Source organism: Pinus tabuliformis, chromosome 2_2 (genome assembly GCF_031772625.1).
Source record: "Pinus tabuliformis cultivar Carrire ecotype Pingquan chromosome 2_2, CPIR1, whole genome shotgun sequence".
Lineage (NCBI taxonomy): Eukaryota > Viridiplantae > Streptophyta > Pinopsida > Pinales > Pinaceae > Pinus > Pinus tabuliformis.
The window spans coordinates 955,712,108-955,732,706 of NC_142300.1; the positions used below are offsets into that span (position 1 = coordinate 955,712,108).

General features: G+C 38.4%; 1 protein-coding gene across 1 annotated transcript in view; it reads right to left on the reverse strand.

Annotated features, from left to right (window-relative positions):
- PRPL11 (plastid ribosomal protein l11) overlaps nt 1-20,172 on the reverse strand; it is a 58,860-nt gene extending 38,688 nt beyond the window's left edge. Inside the window, exons 1-3 of the mRNA XM_089405537.1 lie at nt 19,728-20,172; nt 19,338-19,510; nt 1,127-1,190 (exon numbers count right to left, since the gene is read on the reverse strand). Of these exons, the coding sequence (XP_089261663.1) occupies nt 1,127-1,190; nt 19,338-19,510; nt 19,728-19,986 (496 nt within the window). The 5' untranslated portion in view covers nt 19,987-20,172. The remainder of the gene's footprint in view (nt 1-1,126; nt 1,191-19,337; nt 19,511-19,727) is intronic.
- Between the last annotated feature and the right edge of the window lie 427 nt (nt 20,173-20,599).

A 20,599-nucleotide genomic window follows, 5' to 3' on the forward strand; every position in this document is an offset into this window, starting at 1 on the left:
TCTTCACACATGTGAGCAGATTCTCCTTGTCGAACAGGTCCAAATTGTTGAGCTGATGTGATGCCAAATGGATGAGCCGAATTGCCAATATATAGTAGTCTGATCAAGTGGGTTATGACCGTGGGTCAAGATGGGGCCGACTTGGACAGCTAGAAAACAATTTATTTTTCCTTTGATTTTAATCATGGAAATAGTGACCGCAGCTACAATTTCTCAACATGCACTAGGATCATTACATGGTCATGCAAGTTACTGTGTACAATATGCACATGACAAGGTGCCTTTCATAAGACTTATCACCTAGGCAAAATATATATACAATTTTTAAACATTTGTCCATGTATAAAATATGGATGCCAAAATGGGATACTTTCAAAAAAAAGGCTGGTAGGCAATTTAGCTTTTAGTGACAAATTTGTTGTCTTGCAGCATCTTTATCCTGAAAATTTCCTCAACTTCATAAACATAGGAGTCCATATTCATCTCAAAATTCTCTTGTACTATATAATTTCACAAGTCAACCTATCTTTGATCAACTCAACAGATTATATATATATATATATAGTTTTATTTCATACTAGATTCTCATGGATTTCATTACATGCCAAGTTGCGATGTCTCATATTACATTCTCATGGATCTAGTTGTGTTTCAGATTGTGCTATTTAGATACACCGATAGACTTCTCAACAGCAGCACACGTAACTCCTAAAAGATCAAAAGCATGTTTAATGTGCACACATGACTGAGGAATGCAAGTCATTTCAGACAGTTGAACATGGCAATATGCGTGAAATTTAGGACCACAGAACAAATTCTGATAAATAGAAATAAATCGAATAAACCAAAATGCAGAAGTAATGTTAAAGTAGAAATTTGTCAAGGCCTTAGAACTTCCAACCATATCAAAAACCTACAAGTAATTAATCAAAATACACCCAACAATGATAATACCAGAATGCAGAAGGAAAAGCAAAGTTAAGAAGAATTAATATCAATAATCTTATAGTAACATAGTTACATGTTCTATCATTTATTCATCTGAAGCTGGCCTTAGCTGCAGCAAAGAATGTTGCCAATAGACATTCAAAAGAAAATTATGTGCAATTATATCAAAAGAGCCTACCTGCAGCTTTAAGAAGCAGAACTGACGCAGGGGGAGTCTTCAGAATGAAAGTAAAGCTTTTGTCCTGTATCAACACAAGATCAAGCATTACAGTTGCAATGAGTAATAAAAAGTTATAAATCACTCCATAAACAGAACCTACTTGTTCCTAACGGAACAAAAAAACATGTTGACTATCATTATATGGCCTAAGTTGTTTATGCCAGCAAACGACACTTGGAATTTGATATGAAAAGCACTGTAAGCAATTGCAATCTGTCAATTGCTTAACAAAAACTACTAATTTCAAAAATATAACAAAGATAAACTTAACTCCATATAAAATTAAACCTACGATTATTCAAGCAGGTCTACTGGTACCTTATAATAGAGACACAAAGTATATGCCAACAGAAAGAGGTTGGGATGCATGCAATACCAAAGATATGTTAATGTAGGCACTTTAAATACAGACAAATGCAAAAACCTGTGCCCAAGATGATAGATCGTTTCAGAAAACAACATTTTATAGCAGGAAAAATATATATATATATAATGGTCGGATATATGTCGTGAAAGCCGAAACATACCTACAAAAGATGAATGATCAAAGAAACTGACACCAAAATGTAGGTAGCTGTAGAAAATCCACAAAATTATCCAACTGCTAATATGAACAATCTGAAAACTAGTTTATTTTCATATAGACACAGAATTTCTCTACTTATTTTGTAGCGGAATAGGAACAGAAATAAATGCACAATCACAAATTCAACAACATAATTTTTCTAGGGAACCCAACTGAGAAAACCCTGTGCTTGCTTGAGAATATTATTGATAGAAAAATGAGCAATAGATCTATTACAATACAACTTGGTTTCAATAGAGAATACAATGATGTTCCTGCTTGAACTAAGCTTGAAACTTCAAACAATCTGCAAGACCCCTGATCCTTATGCCTTCATGCCTTGCCTGGATGAGCTCCAAAATCCTTGCGCAGATCCTAGGAAATAAGCCCCTATTTCCTAGCGCATGAGCCGCTCATATTTCTTAGGAATTGGCCCCTATTTCCTAGCACATTCCCAAGGCAATTCTTCCTCTATCAGATCTTGCACACAAGCTCCTTCTTGTTCTTGTCACTCTTACAAGCTCACACACAATACTTGTGCTCAATAAGAATGATTACAATTGTGCCTTCGCTCTTCCTTATAAGCAATTCGAATGGCTAAATCTGGCAAGTCAATATTTTAGGAATCAAACTGTTGATTGAGTTGTTAACTGAGTTGAAGTGGCTCATGTAAACGTCCCAAGTCTCGATCTAGAATTAGAAACTTGTCACTCATCCTTTTCCAAGTTAACTCGCATTAGAAGACAATGAACTCGGCCTTACACTTTTGCACATTAGTTAACTGCTTCATAACTCGTTCTAATTTGTAGGGAGTCGGGACTCATCCTCAATCATAGGAATTCATCCTAACTTATAGGAATTAGCTCTTAACATATAGGAATTGGTTCCTAATTTATAGGAACTCGAGCATGCTAAGGAAGAACTCATTGAGATCCCTTTGATTAAGGCACAAATCAAGGAACCCTTTCTCGCTATCATTTTCAACAATGGCAAAACTGAAAAATATATGATATATGTATTATGGATGTAGCATATAATATATATGCCAATAATAAAGAAATAGAAGCACTGAAGAAGTTATGCTTGGTAAATATCAACATCACCAGAACCTTCTATTAAGACGGTGTAAACTCAATGATAACAAACATAAATGACACAAAAGACTGCGAGCTATTTGGGATGCAAGGATTTCCTTTAAGACAAGACCCCTCGCCCAATTCATTTTGTACGTGACACTCCTGAGTACAGGAAAGTTACATAAAATGGGATTAACCAACAGAAATTGTAGCTATTGCTGGAATCCTGAAGATGTTGGTCATGTTTCTTTGGAGGTGCGCATTTGCTAAGAAGGTCTAGACTTGGATACAAGGCTATTTTTTGCAGGTTTGTTTATGTCATAACTCTATTAGATCCTTAGTGTTGTGACAAATCTGTCCAGAATATCTGGCAGCTAATTACAGTGTTCTACAGGGACGTGTATCCAATGCTTCCCACACTCCTGGGTTGGATGGGGGGGAGAGGGAGACACATGGGGGAATGTTTCCCCACTGGGGGGATGTGTTTCCCTTGGTAATTAATGGTAATATTAAATTTTTAAATTAAGAGGATAAAAAAGGTAAGATAAAGGAGAATGACATTACCATTGATTGTTTCAAGATGTTTGTATGGTTGCAACCTCATCAAACTTAATATAGAGAAAGTAGAATTTCTGAATTACATATCCAATTCAGAATTCAACAGATTTACAGTTTTCATGATTTTAGGATTGATAGTGTTACCCACCAAAATGGGTAACCCCATAGGAAAAACTCTTTTCCTATTTAGGGTTGCCAGCCATCCAACAACCCTACACATTTGCTCAATGATGATGATACGTCAGTTCATCTGCCATCTGCACCGGTCATACACCTCTCACCATCCAGCATTTCCTCTTGGATGAAGGTGGGCCACCACTCAACAGGTACTTTGACCATTTTGCAATGGAGTGTTTTTACTTAATATTTCAGGCATTTTAGTAAGGATAAAAGGGTGATTTGGATGGTTGACTGATCTTGACTATAAACTAGTTCTCTCACCTTAACACGCGGGTTAATCTTAGGGTCATAGGAGGGGCACTACTTGAAAAACGTGGATTGAAGCAACATGTCCATTCTCCTTTTTCATACTTAACATTTTCCGTGTCACATCATGTCCTTTGATATCATCCCCATCCTTTTGGTTAACTATCATTGGTTCCTTGGGATTTAGCACTCACATACCCACATCCTTGATTCGGGTCGGGAAACATTGCCTTCTAGGTTGATGCAACTAAAAGGATGAAAAAGCATAAGATGGCCACAATGAAAGAAAAAGAAAAGTTAAAATGCAATAGATTGTCGGGACAAAAGTTAGTGTGTGGGCAAAAGCTTAGCATGAGCTCTACCCCCCTCATTAGCCATCACCCAATTTCTGAGCACTTGATGCTCCACCTTATCAAAAAAAATCCTTGCATGTCCCAACCTCAATGAGTGAGAAATGGTCTCATCTTAAAGGGTAAAACAAATGCTACATCATAAAAAACAAGCTTTGATCCTTGAGCTATGCACCAATTAAAAAGCATTATCTGAAAGAAGTAAAAAGGGCACCAGTGGGGTTAAAAAAGCAAGCCAAGAGGGGTAACTCATGCCTCCATGATTGCTCCCTCCATTATATCTATACAATCAGGATGTGCACTCTCATTAGTTAGTCCCCTGACAATGGCACTTGGCCATGAAGTCCTTCCCCTCCATTGCCACATTTTCTCACTAACACCTATGGATTGAATGGTTAGACTTTGGAAATGCCAGCTCTCTGTGGAGGCTAGAAATAGCTAATAGGGTTGACTATATTTAACCACCCCTACAAAGAGAAGGAACACCTTTACGAGACTTGGTCTAGTTAGATATTTGATGGTGATCCTAGTTTGAAGTATTAATATTCCCTTAACACTTAAGCATGGTCCACTTTGATGCATTTATGGTCTTAGTTTTATTACCCACCACCAGTGGGTGACCCCATAAAATAAATCTTCTCCTAGATTTGTCTTTAGCCGACAGCCACCAGTGTAGTCGATGTTGTGCCAAATATCTCTGCTCCTTGAGCCAGTCATATGTCCCCTTGCCCATCTATCGAGATCATATGTTTGAAGTTGGGCAATCCAATCCTAACAGTATGTCTTTCATTGTGCAATTGAGTGCTTATGCTCGTTTTCTTGGGCACTCTTGGGTATGGATTATTGGGTGACTTGGAAAGAGGAAGGGTTTTGACTATAGTATTATTCCCTTATCTTAACTAGGGGGTTAATCCTCAACCCTAGTCTTGTGCGATCTCCCCTACTAGCTTACAGCTTTAGGATGGGAGCTACTTGGGAAACCTTGATTTTGGTAGCATGGTCCCATTTTCCGGTTCCACATTTTTCACCCCCCTTCGCACATTACAAACCCTATTTCACCATCTTCCCTCTTTGGGTCCACAAGGCTCTAGTACTCCCCCTCCCCTTGTCCACATGTCTGGGTCGAGCCTCGAACGATACCCCGGAGGTTGATGCAACAAGAAAGAAAAGATAAAAGCATATCATGGCCACATACGAAAGGAAATAATACCACAAAATGCAAAATATGGTCGGCACAATAAAATTTAACATGTGGGCAAAAGCCAACCATGAGCTCTACCTTAAGGGGGTAATCACTATTATATCTTACATAGCATGCTCTCATCCCTTGGAGCTCCAAGCAGTAAGATAAAAGAAGAATCAATAAAAGGCAAAAGACAAATGAAGAAGGGTGGAAAAACAAAGGCCAAGGTAATTCATGTACCACGATTGCTCCCTCTTACATTCATACACCCAAATATGTGGACATCCCTCATCATTACCACTCTTGAGCCTATGGCATTTGGCCTTTAGACCCATGTGTCCCAATCCACCTCATCATTATTCACATGAAACCTACCACTAAAGGATGTACCTTGGACATGTCCTTATGTTTAGGGGTTGGGAAAACCTAATAGGGTCGTTTATTAACCGCTCCTACCTAGGGAGGTGACACCATTACATGCTCAAATCCCCAAATTTGGAAGGGAAACCCACCATGATGTGCCCTTGACTAACAAGCTTGATTCACTTAGATGCACTAATGAATTATTGTACCTAAAGGTGAGGAGACGCATTGAATCTTATACATGATTGGCAGGTGATTTCATCATTGGTTGGGCAACTTAACTAGGGCCCAAGCACACTAGAGGACCATATTGACACTTCTATGGGAAGCGTTGAGAGCCATGGGTTTCCATCATGTGACAAAGCATTATATCATGACATGGACAACCTCAATACATTCAATAACTTGTTCATTGTGCCCCACATTATATTCGAGAGGACGTGTTTGGACCAACAGTGCCCCCAGCTGGCTTAGTAATATATACAGGGTTTAGTAGTTGATCTGAGGCCCAGAGGAGGTTTGTCTCATCATTGGGACATGGGAGGGCAAACACCATATTCTGTGCCCTCATTTGGAGCAATCTACAAGCTTATTTTTCATCAAGAGGCCCATGAGACCATTACTTGTTCCCCAAAACCACTTTGGAGCACCACATGATGTTTTACTTGGAGATCAAGGGGCCACCCCCTTGTCTATCGTTCATGGAGCCCTCACTCTCATTATGGCACCTTGAGGACTCAATGAGGCCCTCCAACAGCCCTTCTACACCATCATTTCATCATTTCGGCTCATTTGGATGGCTTATTCTTCACTTTATGAGCTACTTGGTGGGTTTGTCACCAAGGATATGTTATTTTGCACATTAAAATAATTTTAGGGGCATCTTAGGCTAATTCGAATAGGATAGAGGATCATATATATTTAGATCTCTCCCATTGAGAGAGATCATCATCATCACACTTGGATCTATTTCTCTTGGAGAATTTCGCACTTTTTCCTTGGATGTCTATTGGAGATCTTTTGATGCATTTCGATATTTTGGGAGCTAAATTTGCTTTCTCTTGGAGTTGCTTTATTGATCTTGGATTGGATATATCTCTTGTTATCTTTGTAAGTAATTTTGTTGAAGATTTTCATTGAATAATGTCTAATGTGTGGAATTATTGCAACTAGCTATTTCTTTTGTGCCCTAATTTATTGAAAATCATTGTGAAGATTGTTACACTATGGAATTGCACATGGCACATGCTACTCATTGAATAACAAGTAGATGAATGTTCCTAGTGGATTGAAACTTGTTTTTCTTCCATGAAAGTCCATAGATATTGGGTGGGTAATTATTGAAAAGTAGGTGCTAGGGCATCACTTTTTAGCCTCCTTGAGGAAGGATTTAGCGAAATTTCAAATCACATAGACTCCATAGCCCAAGGGTAAGGCACTGGTCCAAGAAAATTTGGTGATCACCCTTATTTTCCTTCTCTTTTTCCCCTCCAAAATTTTCAGCCTCCCATCCTAGACGGCCTAGCTAGGACACCCTACGAAACCTGTTGGAGGACTATTTTTCAAATTTGTTTGGACAAGAAACTAATGTCTTCTCTAGTAGATCTCCAGGTTTGGTTGAATTCCCACGGTTGGTTTGCAAGAAAACTCAAGCCCTAGCTTTGACTTTGGAAGCTTATCTTCAACGTCATAGGTTGAGAGGTCTTCTTGAGGGTCATTTGCACATAAAACTCAAAGAAGTCAATCATTCTTGACCCTTTCTCTACCCTTGCTTGACCTAGTGATCATATTGGAGGATTTCCTCCCACGATTACTCAAAAACCCTAGGTCTCGCTTGGATTTCTTTCTAGGTCTCTCTAGTGGAGCGAAAACCCTATTTTGAAGAAGAATCATCTTGCAAAGCCCCTAGAGAGGTCTTGCCTCACCTTGGAAGTCTTGATCCTAGACATACTCATCATCATTAAATATTCATAACCCTAGGTCTTGACTCTCCTCTTAGGTCTTTCTTGGAGAGCTTTTCTTTCATCAAGCCATAATTGAGCCTCTCCTTTGAATGGGCCTTGGAAATCACTTCATACCTAGTCCTTGATTCTATCATTATAAGTGATTTCCTTCATACCAGGACTCCTCCCATTGGTGAAAGTCCGTAAAGAGCAGGGGACACTGATTGAGGTGACAATGGGTCTTTGTCCCATTGTTGTCATTTGGTCTCGTACTTGTCCCTTAGGCACCCCTCCTAGGACCCCTACTAGTTTGTGTGGCAACAAGTCTCTAATGAATGGTTGCTTTCACTTGAGTTTGAGATGGTTTTTGCTAGGTGGTTTAGAGTATTTGAGGCCTTGAGGGCACCTTACTCTACATGATGCCCAGGCCATATTACACTCCCAACGAGCATGATGATCTAAATGCAACATTGCCCCTATGCAGTAGAGCATTGGCCACTTTGATGATCTTAGCAATTGATGGATACCCTAGAGAACCCTTAGATGCTAGAATGTTGAGCTTCTCTTGCTTGGCATCGAGGACTCTTGATGATGTAAAAGTGAACCCAGCATGCCCCCCGGGTTGGCCTTGACACTACTTGATAGGCATGCTTTGATCCAAAGCCCAAATGAGGATGGTTATCCCCAAGGATGATTAAGGAGGGCTTGTTGCACATGATGGAGCCCCAACACTAGAGAGAGAGCACACTACATTGTCTACTTGGCACCTATATAAATGACGTAGGGCACCCACGACTGGATTTTGGACACATGGAGATGCTTTGATGCTTTATTTGGGGACCTTCCCTCAAATTGAGGATGATCATGATGCTTGGAGACATTTATAGCCCTTCCAATGCATTGTTGGAGCATTTTGAGCCCTAAAAGGGCATGACATTATCCATTTTAGAGGCTTACGGCTCACACGTGTGGGCTTCTATTGGCATATTTTGTTGTAGAGCTAGTGGGTTGGCTTGTAACCCATTTTTACTTTATGTCTACTCAAAATCAAACTTGTTTTAGGGGCAATAATTAAAGGTGATAGGCCTTATATTAATAGAGGGTCACCTCTTTCATTTGTTCAGCATCACACTTGTGGATTTTGGCCTCTCTAGAAGAGCTTGACTTGCTTTGTTGTACTTTGCTACTTGTGGGGATGTGATCTTACGCGGGTTTTGGCTATTGAAGCCTAATTTTTGTTATGAAGACATCATTTGGAATGAGAGAAAGCATGTTTTTGGATAAATTGTGAGTATTTTGTTGAATATCTTTTACAGTTTTGCATATAATGGAATATAGCTAGGGTTTCTTTTGTTTCTTGTCTAAATGCATATGTTTATTTCAAATTATTTATAATGATTGCAATGTTCCACCAAATTTTCAGGACGTGGGGACAGGGAAGCGGGAAATGCAGGAGCGACCTATGCAAAATCTCCCCACCAATTTTTAGTAAACATGGGGGAACGTCAGGGTCTTTAACACAAGGGACCCCAACAAAAATAGTAAAATACTAAAAAATTATAAATATATCATTAAAATTTTATAATTTAATTGTCTATCATTATATAACACTTACATCATGAAGGATAAATCAATGAATCATATAACTGAAACAAATTTAAAACGAAAAGCATGATACAATCATACATGTAACTGTAACATTGTACAATGAAAATAAAAGTTTAAACCATATTGAAGTTCCAACTGTGAACATTGAATATGAAATAAAAGTCAAGTTTGATACATCAAGATTCAAATTTTTATAGAGTCAAGTCTAATATATCATATATCAAGATTCAAAACAAACTAAAGTCTACAACTGAAGTCTGAAACAGAAAAGCAGATAACATAAGAACATATCAAATGACAAATGAGCATAATTGCTCAAGGTAATGCCCAAATATGAAATAACCAAAAAAACCCTTCCCCCCCATCGATTCATAGTATATTTATAATATTTTATTAAAAAATTAGGGATTTGACTTTTTTTTATTATGATTTGACCTTGATTTTTTTTTGGAAATGCAGGAAACGTTTCCTTTTTTGGGAGGAAACGTCCCCCTTTCGAGTTTCCTCATGTTTTGTTTTTTGGGGACATGGGGAAACGTCCCCCAAATGTCCCCACATCTCCGAAGCGCAAGGAAGTGCGGGGAAACATGTCCCCGTAGAACACTAAATTATTGCAAGCTAAATCTTTATCCTTGAACTCCCTAGAAAACCTCCTAGAGAGCCTTTTTCTAGTGAATTTCTCCCCTTATAAAATGATAACTAGGGTTAGAAGTGAAAACTAGGGTTTCCCCCTTACTCCCTTCAAAGATTTGATATTTGCATGGTTAAAGTTCCTAAGATTGGCATCCCTCTTGATGATCAAAACCTTGAAAATTTATATTTTGTTTCTCTTCCTTATGTTTTCGGCCCTTCAAGGCAAGCTCTTAGGGCTAGGGCTTGCCTAAAGTCAATGTTGGAGCTAATTTGGCTTGTTTCCACCTTATTTGACCTTGCTAACTCAAATTTAGCCTTTCCATTGGTGGAAATTGCCTAATTAGAGCTGATGTCATCAACCCTAGGTAATTTAGGGCTTGAAACCCTAGTTCAACAAAAAGACTTCAACTTAAGGCTAATTGAAGGTTTGTTATTCCATTTGTTGATCATATGTTTCAAATCAAACATTTCCCTTGTGCTTGTATGTCTAGATGTACTATTGTTGAACCACATCTTGAAACCCTAGGGTTCAAGTGCTATTTCCTAGGCTTCTTCATAGGTATGTAGCTTCTTTACACAGAATTATGCCTTGTTCCAAATAAGAAGTACCTTGATCAAGCCTCCTTTACATCACCTTGATCCTATAGACTTAGAATACCCTTAGGTGATATATACAAGGAAGGCTCCCATTTGGTGAAATTCCATTAAAGAGCAGGAGGTGGAATGCTAAGGTGAGAATGGCAGCCACCTCATTATTGCATTAAGGTCTAGCCCTTGCCTTGTGAGCCCTCTCACAAGGCCTACTAGATTTCGAGGCAACAGGAAGGATTATGGGATTTCCACTAGACTGCACAATGATGAATTTGCATGGGATGAATTGTTATGTAATATTCCAAATGCAAATTTTTCCCAAATATTGCTTAGAAAAATTACTACACAAATTTTCCTAGTGAAATCAATGGCACAACAAATAAAATTTGCAGAGAAACCCATAAATGTTACAATTGCAAAAGACAAAAGAAATGAGAATAATGTAGCTTTATTCATTTACTACGAAATTTACATATAAACCCTCTATAGAAGATAGTTGCAATGATGGCCATCAGAAAATTTGCCACAATGCTTCACTAGCCCTCCACCAAAACTAAACTGAACTACAACTGCTAAGCTCTCCTGTGAATTTTGGATGAATTCACCAAGGGGAGAGATGGGTAATCGCCCACTCTCACTGAATCACCCAAAGATTTCCATCCTAGGGCTACTACTGAAGTTGGGAACTCTCAGTTCTCCAAACCTCTCAACAAATAACAAATACACAACTCCAAGATGTCCCAAATGATCTCCTCCTCCTCCTTTTAAAGACTCCATAGATAGATCTCCAAGTCTCTAGAAGCATCTTATTTTGATTATTTTAATATTATTCTAGAAACTCCTTTTTGACTCCATCTAAGTGACTTTTAATTTTATTTTATTTCACTAAGTCACTTTTGGCCATTTTTCCTTCAATTAATTATTTTCCCCTCTTTTAATTTAATTAAGTGACTAATTAAAGTCACTTTTAACCTAGGAAAATGGTCAATCACCCACCATACTCTCTCCAGCCACTAGAAGTCACTTCTAAGCATCCCATCCTGTAGATCTTCTCATTTTGGTTCCAACGAGCTATTACACTAAGGTATTCCATTAAATATTCCTCTCGAATGCCACCTCAAGCAAAATTAATTAAGTCAGGCCCATTAATAACTTCATTTTTTGAAAGTTGTTATAATACAACGAAATGAAAGAAAAATTGTGTGAATGATGGTATATGTCAAGTAAATGCCATCGGCACCCATAAAAATCCCTCAAAACTCTTCCAAGACTCCTAATGACATAATCTTGCTCCTGCGACCTGGCCATCACATACCTTGGAAACCCATCATGGCTGTACTATAGAGGAAAATAAAAATGGGGACATGACAAATCCTCCCGCCCCAAGATTGTTTGCCCTCAAGCAATCTGTATCTATCCACTGTAGAGACATTTGTAAACTGATACCAAGATCCCAAATGAACCATTGTACCACACCATGCCTCTGAACTAACCAAATATGAATGGGTCCCTCAATACCTAGATCCCAAATAAACTGCTAACTCAATCCGCCATCCATGGATCCACTTGGATCCCAAACCACCACAACCAATCATCCTCGGTCATCCCCAATGGCTCAAGTTGTGCTCTATCTCTGGCCGTAGATGTTGCTCCACCAGTAGAATACCAACTCATCACCTCTCTCCAATTTAACCTCCGGCATAGGCCAAGGTCAACCCCACTCTGTTGATGCTAAGCTAGTGCTACTGGAATACTAATGAATTGTCGGTCCACATCCCACTGCCCACTGAAACATGCGGTAACCCTCTCATCTAAGGGCTCCTGCTGCATTATGCCCCTGACTAAAAATGTTGCTCCATTAATATGATACCAACTCATTATCTCTCGCCAATCTATCTCGTGAAAAGAATCAAATGCATAAACACCTATGTATGGAACAAGTCCACTATGTTGGCATTGGTCCATGCTCAACTCGTGCTGCTCTGTCTGGTCCATCAACAAGATTTGTCCAAGAAATCCTGCCCCTCTCCCTATAATGGGAAAAAATGGGCAAGTTGTGCTGCAAGCCCTGTCTATGTACCCCTGGAGAGGGTTGCTACCTGAAAATGTTGCAGTTTTACTGGCTGCCACTACAGCTATTTGCACATCATCAATGGGTAGACCCACAAATGGATGCACCACCACCTCTAGAATATCCTCACTCATCTGACTGGAAACTTCGTGCTCCTCCAATCTATCAATCTCCTACAAAGCTGCCTTGTTAGGCTCTAGCACCTCCTGATGACAAGTGTGGTCAAATACTACCACTCTGTTGGTTGTCTATACATTTGACTACTCCTCACCAATGGTTGACCCTAAGGATGGCTACTCATCCTCCTCCGTCATGAGCTCAACATGAGCCACTAGCTGACTTTCCAAAGATGGCCCATCACACACACTGTGCTCCACTATGTGTTGCTCATGTTGAATGGAAACAATCTACTACTCATCAATCTCCTCTACCAAACATGGTTGCAACTTTGAGCTATTGTCGACAACTCCCCATGACTGCTCACACTCCTTAGAGGTATCCTCATAAAAACCCATGGACTCAACCATAGAAGAAGAATCCTCATCCTAAAGGTCAAAAGGAATCTCCTCCTGATCTACCTTTGCCATCCCCTCCATGTCACTCATGCATGAGTGGTCAAGTCCCCAAGGTTCCTTGCAAATGAAGCAAAGACCCTTCCTCCTCAGTTCATTCTTGCTGCATGGTTGGTCACCACCAATCCTCCGCAACTCCTCCTAGGTCAATCGTCTCCTAAACAGACCAATGTTCTGCTCAACCAACCTTTCAGCTAGTTCATAAGCAGCAGGTGAAACCAATTGTTCTCTCCTCCAAATGGTCAACAATCAAGACTATAACTCCCTACAAATGGCATCGGGACCTCCCATGCATGAAGACAAAATGGACTGCATATGTATTTTGACTGTGTTAAGATGATATTTCCTAATGCTGAAGAAGTATTAGAACATTTGGAGAATCAAGTCATTGCACTCTAAGTAAAAAATGAGATCATAGGATCCAGCCAAGGCCATGACTTCTAGAATCACGAGCTTCTTCCCAAAGGTGGGGCCCTTGTTGTTATCCAAATCCCGAAAGGTCTCCACCATCAACCTGAAGACTCTCCTCATAATGTCATCTTTGTAAGGAGGTATAGATGGGGTCAGCCTCATAATATTACTGAGACAGCCTCATAATGTTACTAAGATAAGACGCAGTGGAAGTGTGACCCCTTCACAAGGATAATCCAAGAACTTTTTTATATTAGGGCAAGCATAACTGGTTTTAGAGCCCAAACTAGTTTCTTCCCCTCTAATTGGTTTATTTCAGAAAGGAGTTCATCCAGTTCTTCTAGTTTGAAAAGGGCTTTCACTGTGACCCTCATGTGTTTCAAATATGTCCCAAATGCAAAGATTTTGTGTCTTATTTCCTGCCCCTTCTGCACATCTCTCGACTATTCTTTCTAAAGAATGGCATAGACCCCCTTTGAAAAGGGTCTGTTGTTTGTTGCTACTAATTTATTAAGGGAATCTATGAAGGTTTGATCCATGTTTTAGTTCAATCAACGGGACAACAATAAACTTTGATTACATGGCCAACTGACTCAATACATAAACCTTTCACATCAAGACATGCTCATCCCTCAAAAGTCACATTCAACAATTATCTAGAGGTCCAAATATAATATGAACACCTCATGTAGACTCAAGTGCTAGAAATGACCCAAACAAGTAGCACGCATTGCCCAGAAAATACTACAGTTATAGCTATTTTGAAGATGAACTCGTGTTTTTTCCCTCAATATTGCTCCAAAAAAATTGAAAATTTAACCTGGAGCTCCTCACACCAAACCCATTTAAAACCGAAAAATGGTTTGGCTTAAACTCCAAGCCAAGATCAAGCAAGCCCACCAAGTGGTTTGAATTACCCAGTTTACCAATAAAACGCACTATTGAGGCAATGTTGATTTCCAGTTTGAATATTGCTCTAAAATTCTAAAATTTTAACCACAAGCTCCTCCCACAAAACCCAAAAAAAACCCATAAAAATCTTGGGCAGATTCCAGTTGAGCCACAAAGCCCCAATTAGTGCGAAAATCTGAGACTGCCCAACTCCACATCCAACAGGAAATCACCTCAGCTAATGATCCACCTCTGAAAATAACTGAAAATCTTCTACAAAATCTCCTCCAGAAATGTATCCAATTCCCAACCAAACTTCAACTAAATTTCCAACACCAAACCTCTGTGTAGATTTTGCATAATAGCCCCCGCAGGCTCGGAAAAAGAAGAATTCAGCCCAGTAATATATCACAGTCTCAACCTTGTAGATTTGTGCCAATCTCCAAAAATAATTTTGCCTAAATTAATTTTAATAAATTCCAGCATAAATTGGGCAGTTGATAGATCACAAATTTTTCATTGAAAAAAAATGCCACAACAAAAAACTTGGTCAAATTTATTAATAATACTGAGGAAGAATCTCTTCACCAATAAATTCAACTGTTGCAAAATAATTCAACCCAACAAGAGAATTTCAGCCCGACAAAAGGAATTTGGCATAACAAGATAAACTCAGCCCAACAGAATAATTTCGGCCCATCAAGAGAAATTCGGCATAGTAAAGTAATTTTGGCCCAGCAAAATAATTTCAGCCCTGCAATAAATTTGGTCTAGCAATGTTTTTGACACACCTGCAACAATTATCCTTCAGCAATTAGATTAAAAATTTTAATCCACAAACTTATTTTTCAGGAACCATATGGCAATACAGCAACTTTGATTTTAACCCACAGTTGGCCAAAATTCATGCTCCAAATTTATAAGAATTTCCTTCTGCAAGATATTGTTGTAACAATGGTTTCTTCAAAGTTAACTTGCAAAATAATAAACTCCAGCAAGTAGAATTCGCATCTTCAAAATAACCCTCAAACAATCTACAATTGAAATTGAAATCCTCTAGGCTGACAGGAAAAGCTAGCGCTAATACCACTATAATATCCCAAATGCAAATTTTCGCCAGATATTGCTTACAAAAATTACTCCACAAATTTTCCCAGTGAAATCAATAGCACAACAAATAAAATTTGTAGAGAAACCCAGAAATGTTACAATTGCAAAAGACACAAGAAATGAGAATAATGCAACTTTATTTATTTACTGAGAAATTTACATATAAACCCTCTATAGAAGATAGTTGCAATGATGGCCATCAGAAGATCTGCCACAATGTTGCACTGGCCCTCCACCAAAACTGAACTGAACTACAACTGCTAAGCTCTCTTGTGAATTCTGGATGAATTCACCAAGGGGAGAGATGGGTACTCGCCCACTCTCACTGAATCACCCAAGGGTTTTCGTCCTAGGGCTATTGCTGAAGTTGGGAATTCCCGGTTCTCCAAACCTCTCCACAAATACACAACTCCAAGATGTCCCAAATGATCTCCTCCTCCTTTTAAAGACTCCATAGATAGATCTCCAAGTCTCTAGAAGCATCTTATTTTGATTATTTTAACATTATTCTAGAAACTCCTTTTTGACTCCATATAAGTGACTTTTAATTTTATTTTATTTCATTGAGTCACTTTCGGCCATTTTTCCTTCAAATAATTATTTCCCCTCTTTTAATATAATTAAGTGACTAATTAAAATCACTTTTAACCTGGGAAAATGGTCAACCACCCACTATACTCTCTCCACCACTAGCAGTCAATTCTAAGCATCCCATCTTGTAGATGTTTTTGTTCTAGTTCCAACGAGCTATTACACTGAGGTGATATGTTATTGTTGCGATTTTATCATTATTATTTTTATTTTATATAGTTTAGAAAAGTGGACCCCTACTAGATTTTGGGGCAACAAGTAGGATTATAGGATTTCCACTATATTGCACAATGATGAATTTGCGTGGGATGAATTGTTATTGTTGGGATTTTATCGTTATTATTTTTATTTTTATAATTTTAGAGAAGCAGACCCGTATGCTAAAGACCTTGACATCCCCTCGTCCCCCCTGAATTTCCCCAAAATTTGAAGGTGCTCCCACACATCACCCACAGAAGATGTTGGCCATGTTTCTTTGGAGGTGCTCATTTGCTAAGAAGGTCTAAACTTGGATACAAGATTATTTACAGGGATGTTTATGTCACAACTCTATTAGCAAGCCGTAAATTTCGGGGAGCTTTGGTGCTGTAACTAATCTATCCAGAATATCTGGCAGGTAATTAGAATCAGTGTTGAAAATATTGGTATCGGCAAGGGTCCTGAAAACATCTTATCGGCGAAAATATCGGAAAATATCGGCAAACATAATAATTCAATTTTTTCATATTTTTAAACATATAAAGCAATAATGATATTTAGCCGATATTTTCAAACTATGGCGATATTTAGCCGATATTTTCAAAATATCACTATATTTTGCCAAGATTTTCAAAATATTGCGATATTTTCGAATCTGAAAATATCACGATATTTACCTGCCGAAATATCGTTTGCCTGAAAATATCGCGATATTTCGCGAAATATTGCCAATATTATCAACACTGATTAGAATGGCCACTCTCCACATCTAGTGGTGAAACTCTGAATCTGATATGCCAGAAAATTTGAAATTTGGCCCAGAAAAGCATAATTGAATTGATAAATTCTGGATCTTCAACTCTATAGCTGTTCAGTGTTCACTTCATTGTCAACAGGGTCTTGGTTTGATGGTGTAGTGATATTCCCACACCAAGGTTCAATCCCTCAATGACATAGTTCGTCCCTCGTGACTGTCTCGCCTGCACATGCAAACCATTACATGCAGTTAAGACCAGGTCCAAGACCCAGGCAACTTTGGTGGAATACATAGCCCCCACCATGGCTTCTTAGCAAAAACGAATCTTCTTCAAATGTCGTAAGCCTGCTACACTTCATTGTGATATTCCCAGATTGGGGAAGGGCAGTCTTGCCACATCATGCTAAAAGGAAGTTGTTCAAAATAAAATATGTTCCGCTCAACTGATTGCCTTAAGAAAATATTGTGAAGAACTAGATCTCAAGCATTTTGTCATCTTTTTTTTTTAATGTACCTCATTATCTACAGAAAATATTTAAAAGCTGCAAACCAAAAGGTGAAAGGGCGTATACAATTAAGCTTAATTCCCTTTCCTTGTGACTAGTAGTGCAGAAATAAAGTTCAAATAGGCCACTGAATCTAAAGGTTGAGCATCTTTTATCAAAAAGCACCCTTAGCCAACAGCTGGGAGTTTATTTCATCATGCCACATGGCACAAAAAGAAGACAGAGAACTAGGTTCTTGCTCAAAAAAACCTTAAACATAATCTTCCAAAGTGCAAAAAGTTAAGTCGGTAAACATCAAGATCACCAACACTTTCTATTGAAAAGGTGGAAACTCAATGATAACAAACGTAAATGGCACTAAAGAATGCAAGACAAACTTACACATAATCTTCCAAAGAGCAAAAAGTTACTTCTGTAAATATCAAGATCGCCGACACTTTCTATTGACGAGATAGAAACTCAATGATGACAAACATAAATGACACTAAGGAATGTAAGCTATTTTGGATGCAAGAGTTCCCTTTAAAATGAGGCATCACGCCTGGTTCATTCTGTACATGGTGCCCCCAGCTGAAAGAAAGTTACATAAAATAGCATTAATAAACCAGATTATAGTAATTGCCGGAATCTAGAAGATGGTGGCCATGCTTTTTGGAGGGACCCATTTCCTATGTGAAGGTATAGACTAGGATACAAGGCCTTTTTAAAGGTATGTTTATGTTACAACTCTACTAGCAAGCAGTAAATCTTAGAAGTTATGTTTACATTACAACTCTACTAGCAAGCAGTAAATCTTAGAAGTCGTTGGTGCTTCCACAAATCTGTCCAAATTGTCCAGCAGCTGACTAGGATGGTCACTTTCCAGTTTCCACTTTTGTGGCAAAAGTGATATGCTATAAAATTTGAAGATTGTCCCAAAGAGGAAATTAAAATTGACAAATTCTGGCTTTTCTGCTCCATAACAATTCAATGTTCATTTTCATGATTGTCTTAGAAGTCGTTGGTGCTGCCACAAATCTGTCTAAATTGTCCAGCAGCTGACTAGGATGGTCACTTTCCAGTTTCCACCTTTTGTGGCAAAAGTGATATGCTATCAAATTTGAAGATTTTCCCAAAGAGGAAATTAAAATTGAGAAATTTTGGGTTTTCTACTCCATAACTATTCAATGTTCATTTTCATGATTGCCTTAAGAAAAGATTGTAAAAAGCTAGATGTAGGACCTGGATCTCCTGCATTTGTCATATTTGAATGGAGAGGATAAAGGGAAGGCTATTATGATTAATGATGGCTTAGAATATTCGATGACTTAGTAATAGTATGTATTCTTTGAAGGAATGATCAATGCTACCCCTTTAGTAATATAATATTAGGGCATTTCCGGTTTGGAAAAAAAAAACATTATATTTGCAAAGGTCCTTCTACAGAGGGGGCTTGGTGTTAATGATGGGAAGCCAAAAGTTTTACCTGGCACATGAAGATACCAATGAGGACACTCAGAGGTGGGATCGAACCTAATGCAACACATGGTGGCATCCCATCAAGATGGATTGGTCATGCGTGTTAATAGGTAGTTAGTTCACGTGACCAGATTACAAGCCCAAAAGCTAATTTTGTGCTCTCCTTAAGGCCTGCCATTTTTTAGTCCAAACAAATTGTGATCAAGTGGCTAAGTCAAAGCATATTATTTCTCTCACCAAGGTTCAATGTTTCTAAAGATAACATTAAATTTATTAGGAAACAAAACTTGATATATGGGTTAACTCACTTCATATACTGTAATTTCAACAGGAATGACATATCCAACTTTATCTGTAGTTTTGGCATTGTATTCCTTGCAGAAGGCCATGATGTTAACTCCTTTCGATCCCAATGCCGGACCAACAGGGGGAGCTGGAGTTGCCTTACCAGCTTCCAGTGCCAACTTCACCATCCCAATCACTGTTGTTACAGCAACAAATGGGCATGCACTTGGTCACAAGGCATTCCATAAACCAGCAGGAACAACCATAAAAACGAAAAAAAAAACAACAACAACAACACCTGTGACATGAACTGGTACCCAAAAAAACAATTCCAAAAACACATAATTGAAGAGACTTGTACACAGCACTGTTAGAAAGAAAGACCCTATAATGAGCATTATTTTGCTGCTGACCTTTCTTGGGCTTCCCTCCTGGTTTGGGAGGAGCCATGGCTAAGATTTTGAGGGGTTTTTTTCGTGGAATCCATATACTTGTCGTTGATGTTGTCGAAAGGGGTCGGGAAAGCAGTTGGGTGGTCTGAGGGCTTCTAATTGCAGATGATGATGAGAGGGTTGTGATTGATGGGAAGAGAGACGAGGAAGAGGCTACTCTTCCGGTGGTGGCATTCAAATGTGCAACAGGAAAATGAGGAGAGGAGCATGAGGCTGCCATGCTCTAGGAAAGGTGTTCCAGAGATGTTCTACAAAGGTTGTTTAGGATATAGTCTGCAGAGTGTGGATAAGAGATACGTTGCTGATAATTTGCTAAGAATTTTAGAATATCTGAAGGTTTGTAAAGATAACAACCCTCCGCATCCCAATGTGGACAACAGGACATGTTTCGTGAAATCTGCCCTTTGCAAAGGTATTTCATTTTTTCCCAAGGACAAACGCGTTATTATAAGTAAGTTATTGGGCCTTTCATAAATTATGCAAGTATATATTTATTTTTATTTTGAATTTATTAAGCAATCAAAAATTTATATTTGGAAAGATTTTAATCTTTTTGATTGTGTCGAGAGAGATGTTCTCAATGTCTTGTACTATCTTATTATAGTTTATAGGTTAGGCAAATATTTTTATTTAGTGAAATTATATATATAAAAAAATATTAATAATAATAATTAAAATAAAATTGAGGTAAAATATTCAATGTATTATTGATTGTTTGTGGGCTTTAGGTTTTGACATCGAGAGGATCAAATCTTGTGTAAATTTTTTTTAGAGTGAAAAGAGATTTGATCCCTCTCAACATCAATAGAACTGGAGTTAAGATGGATCTAGGC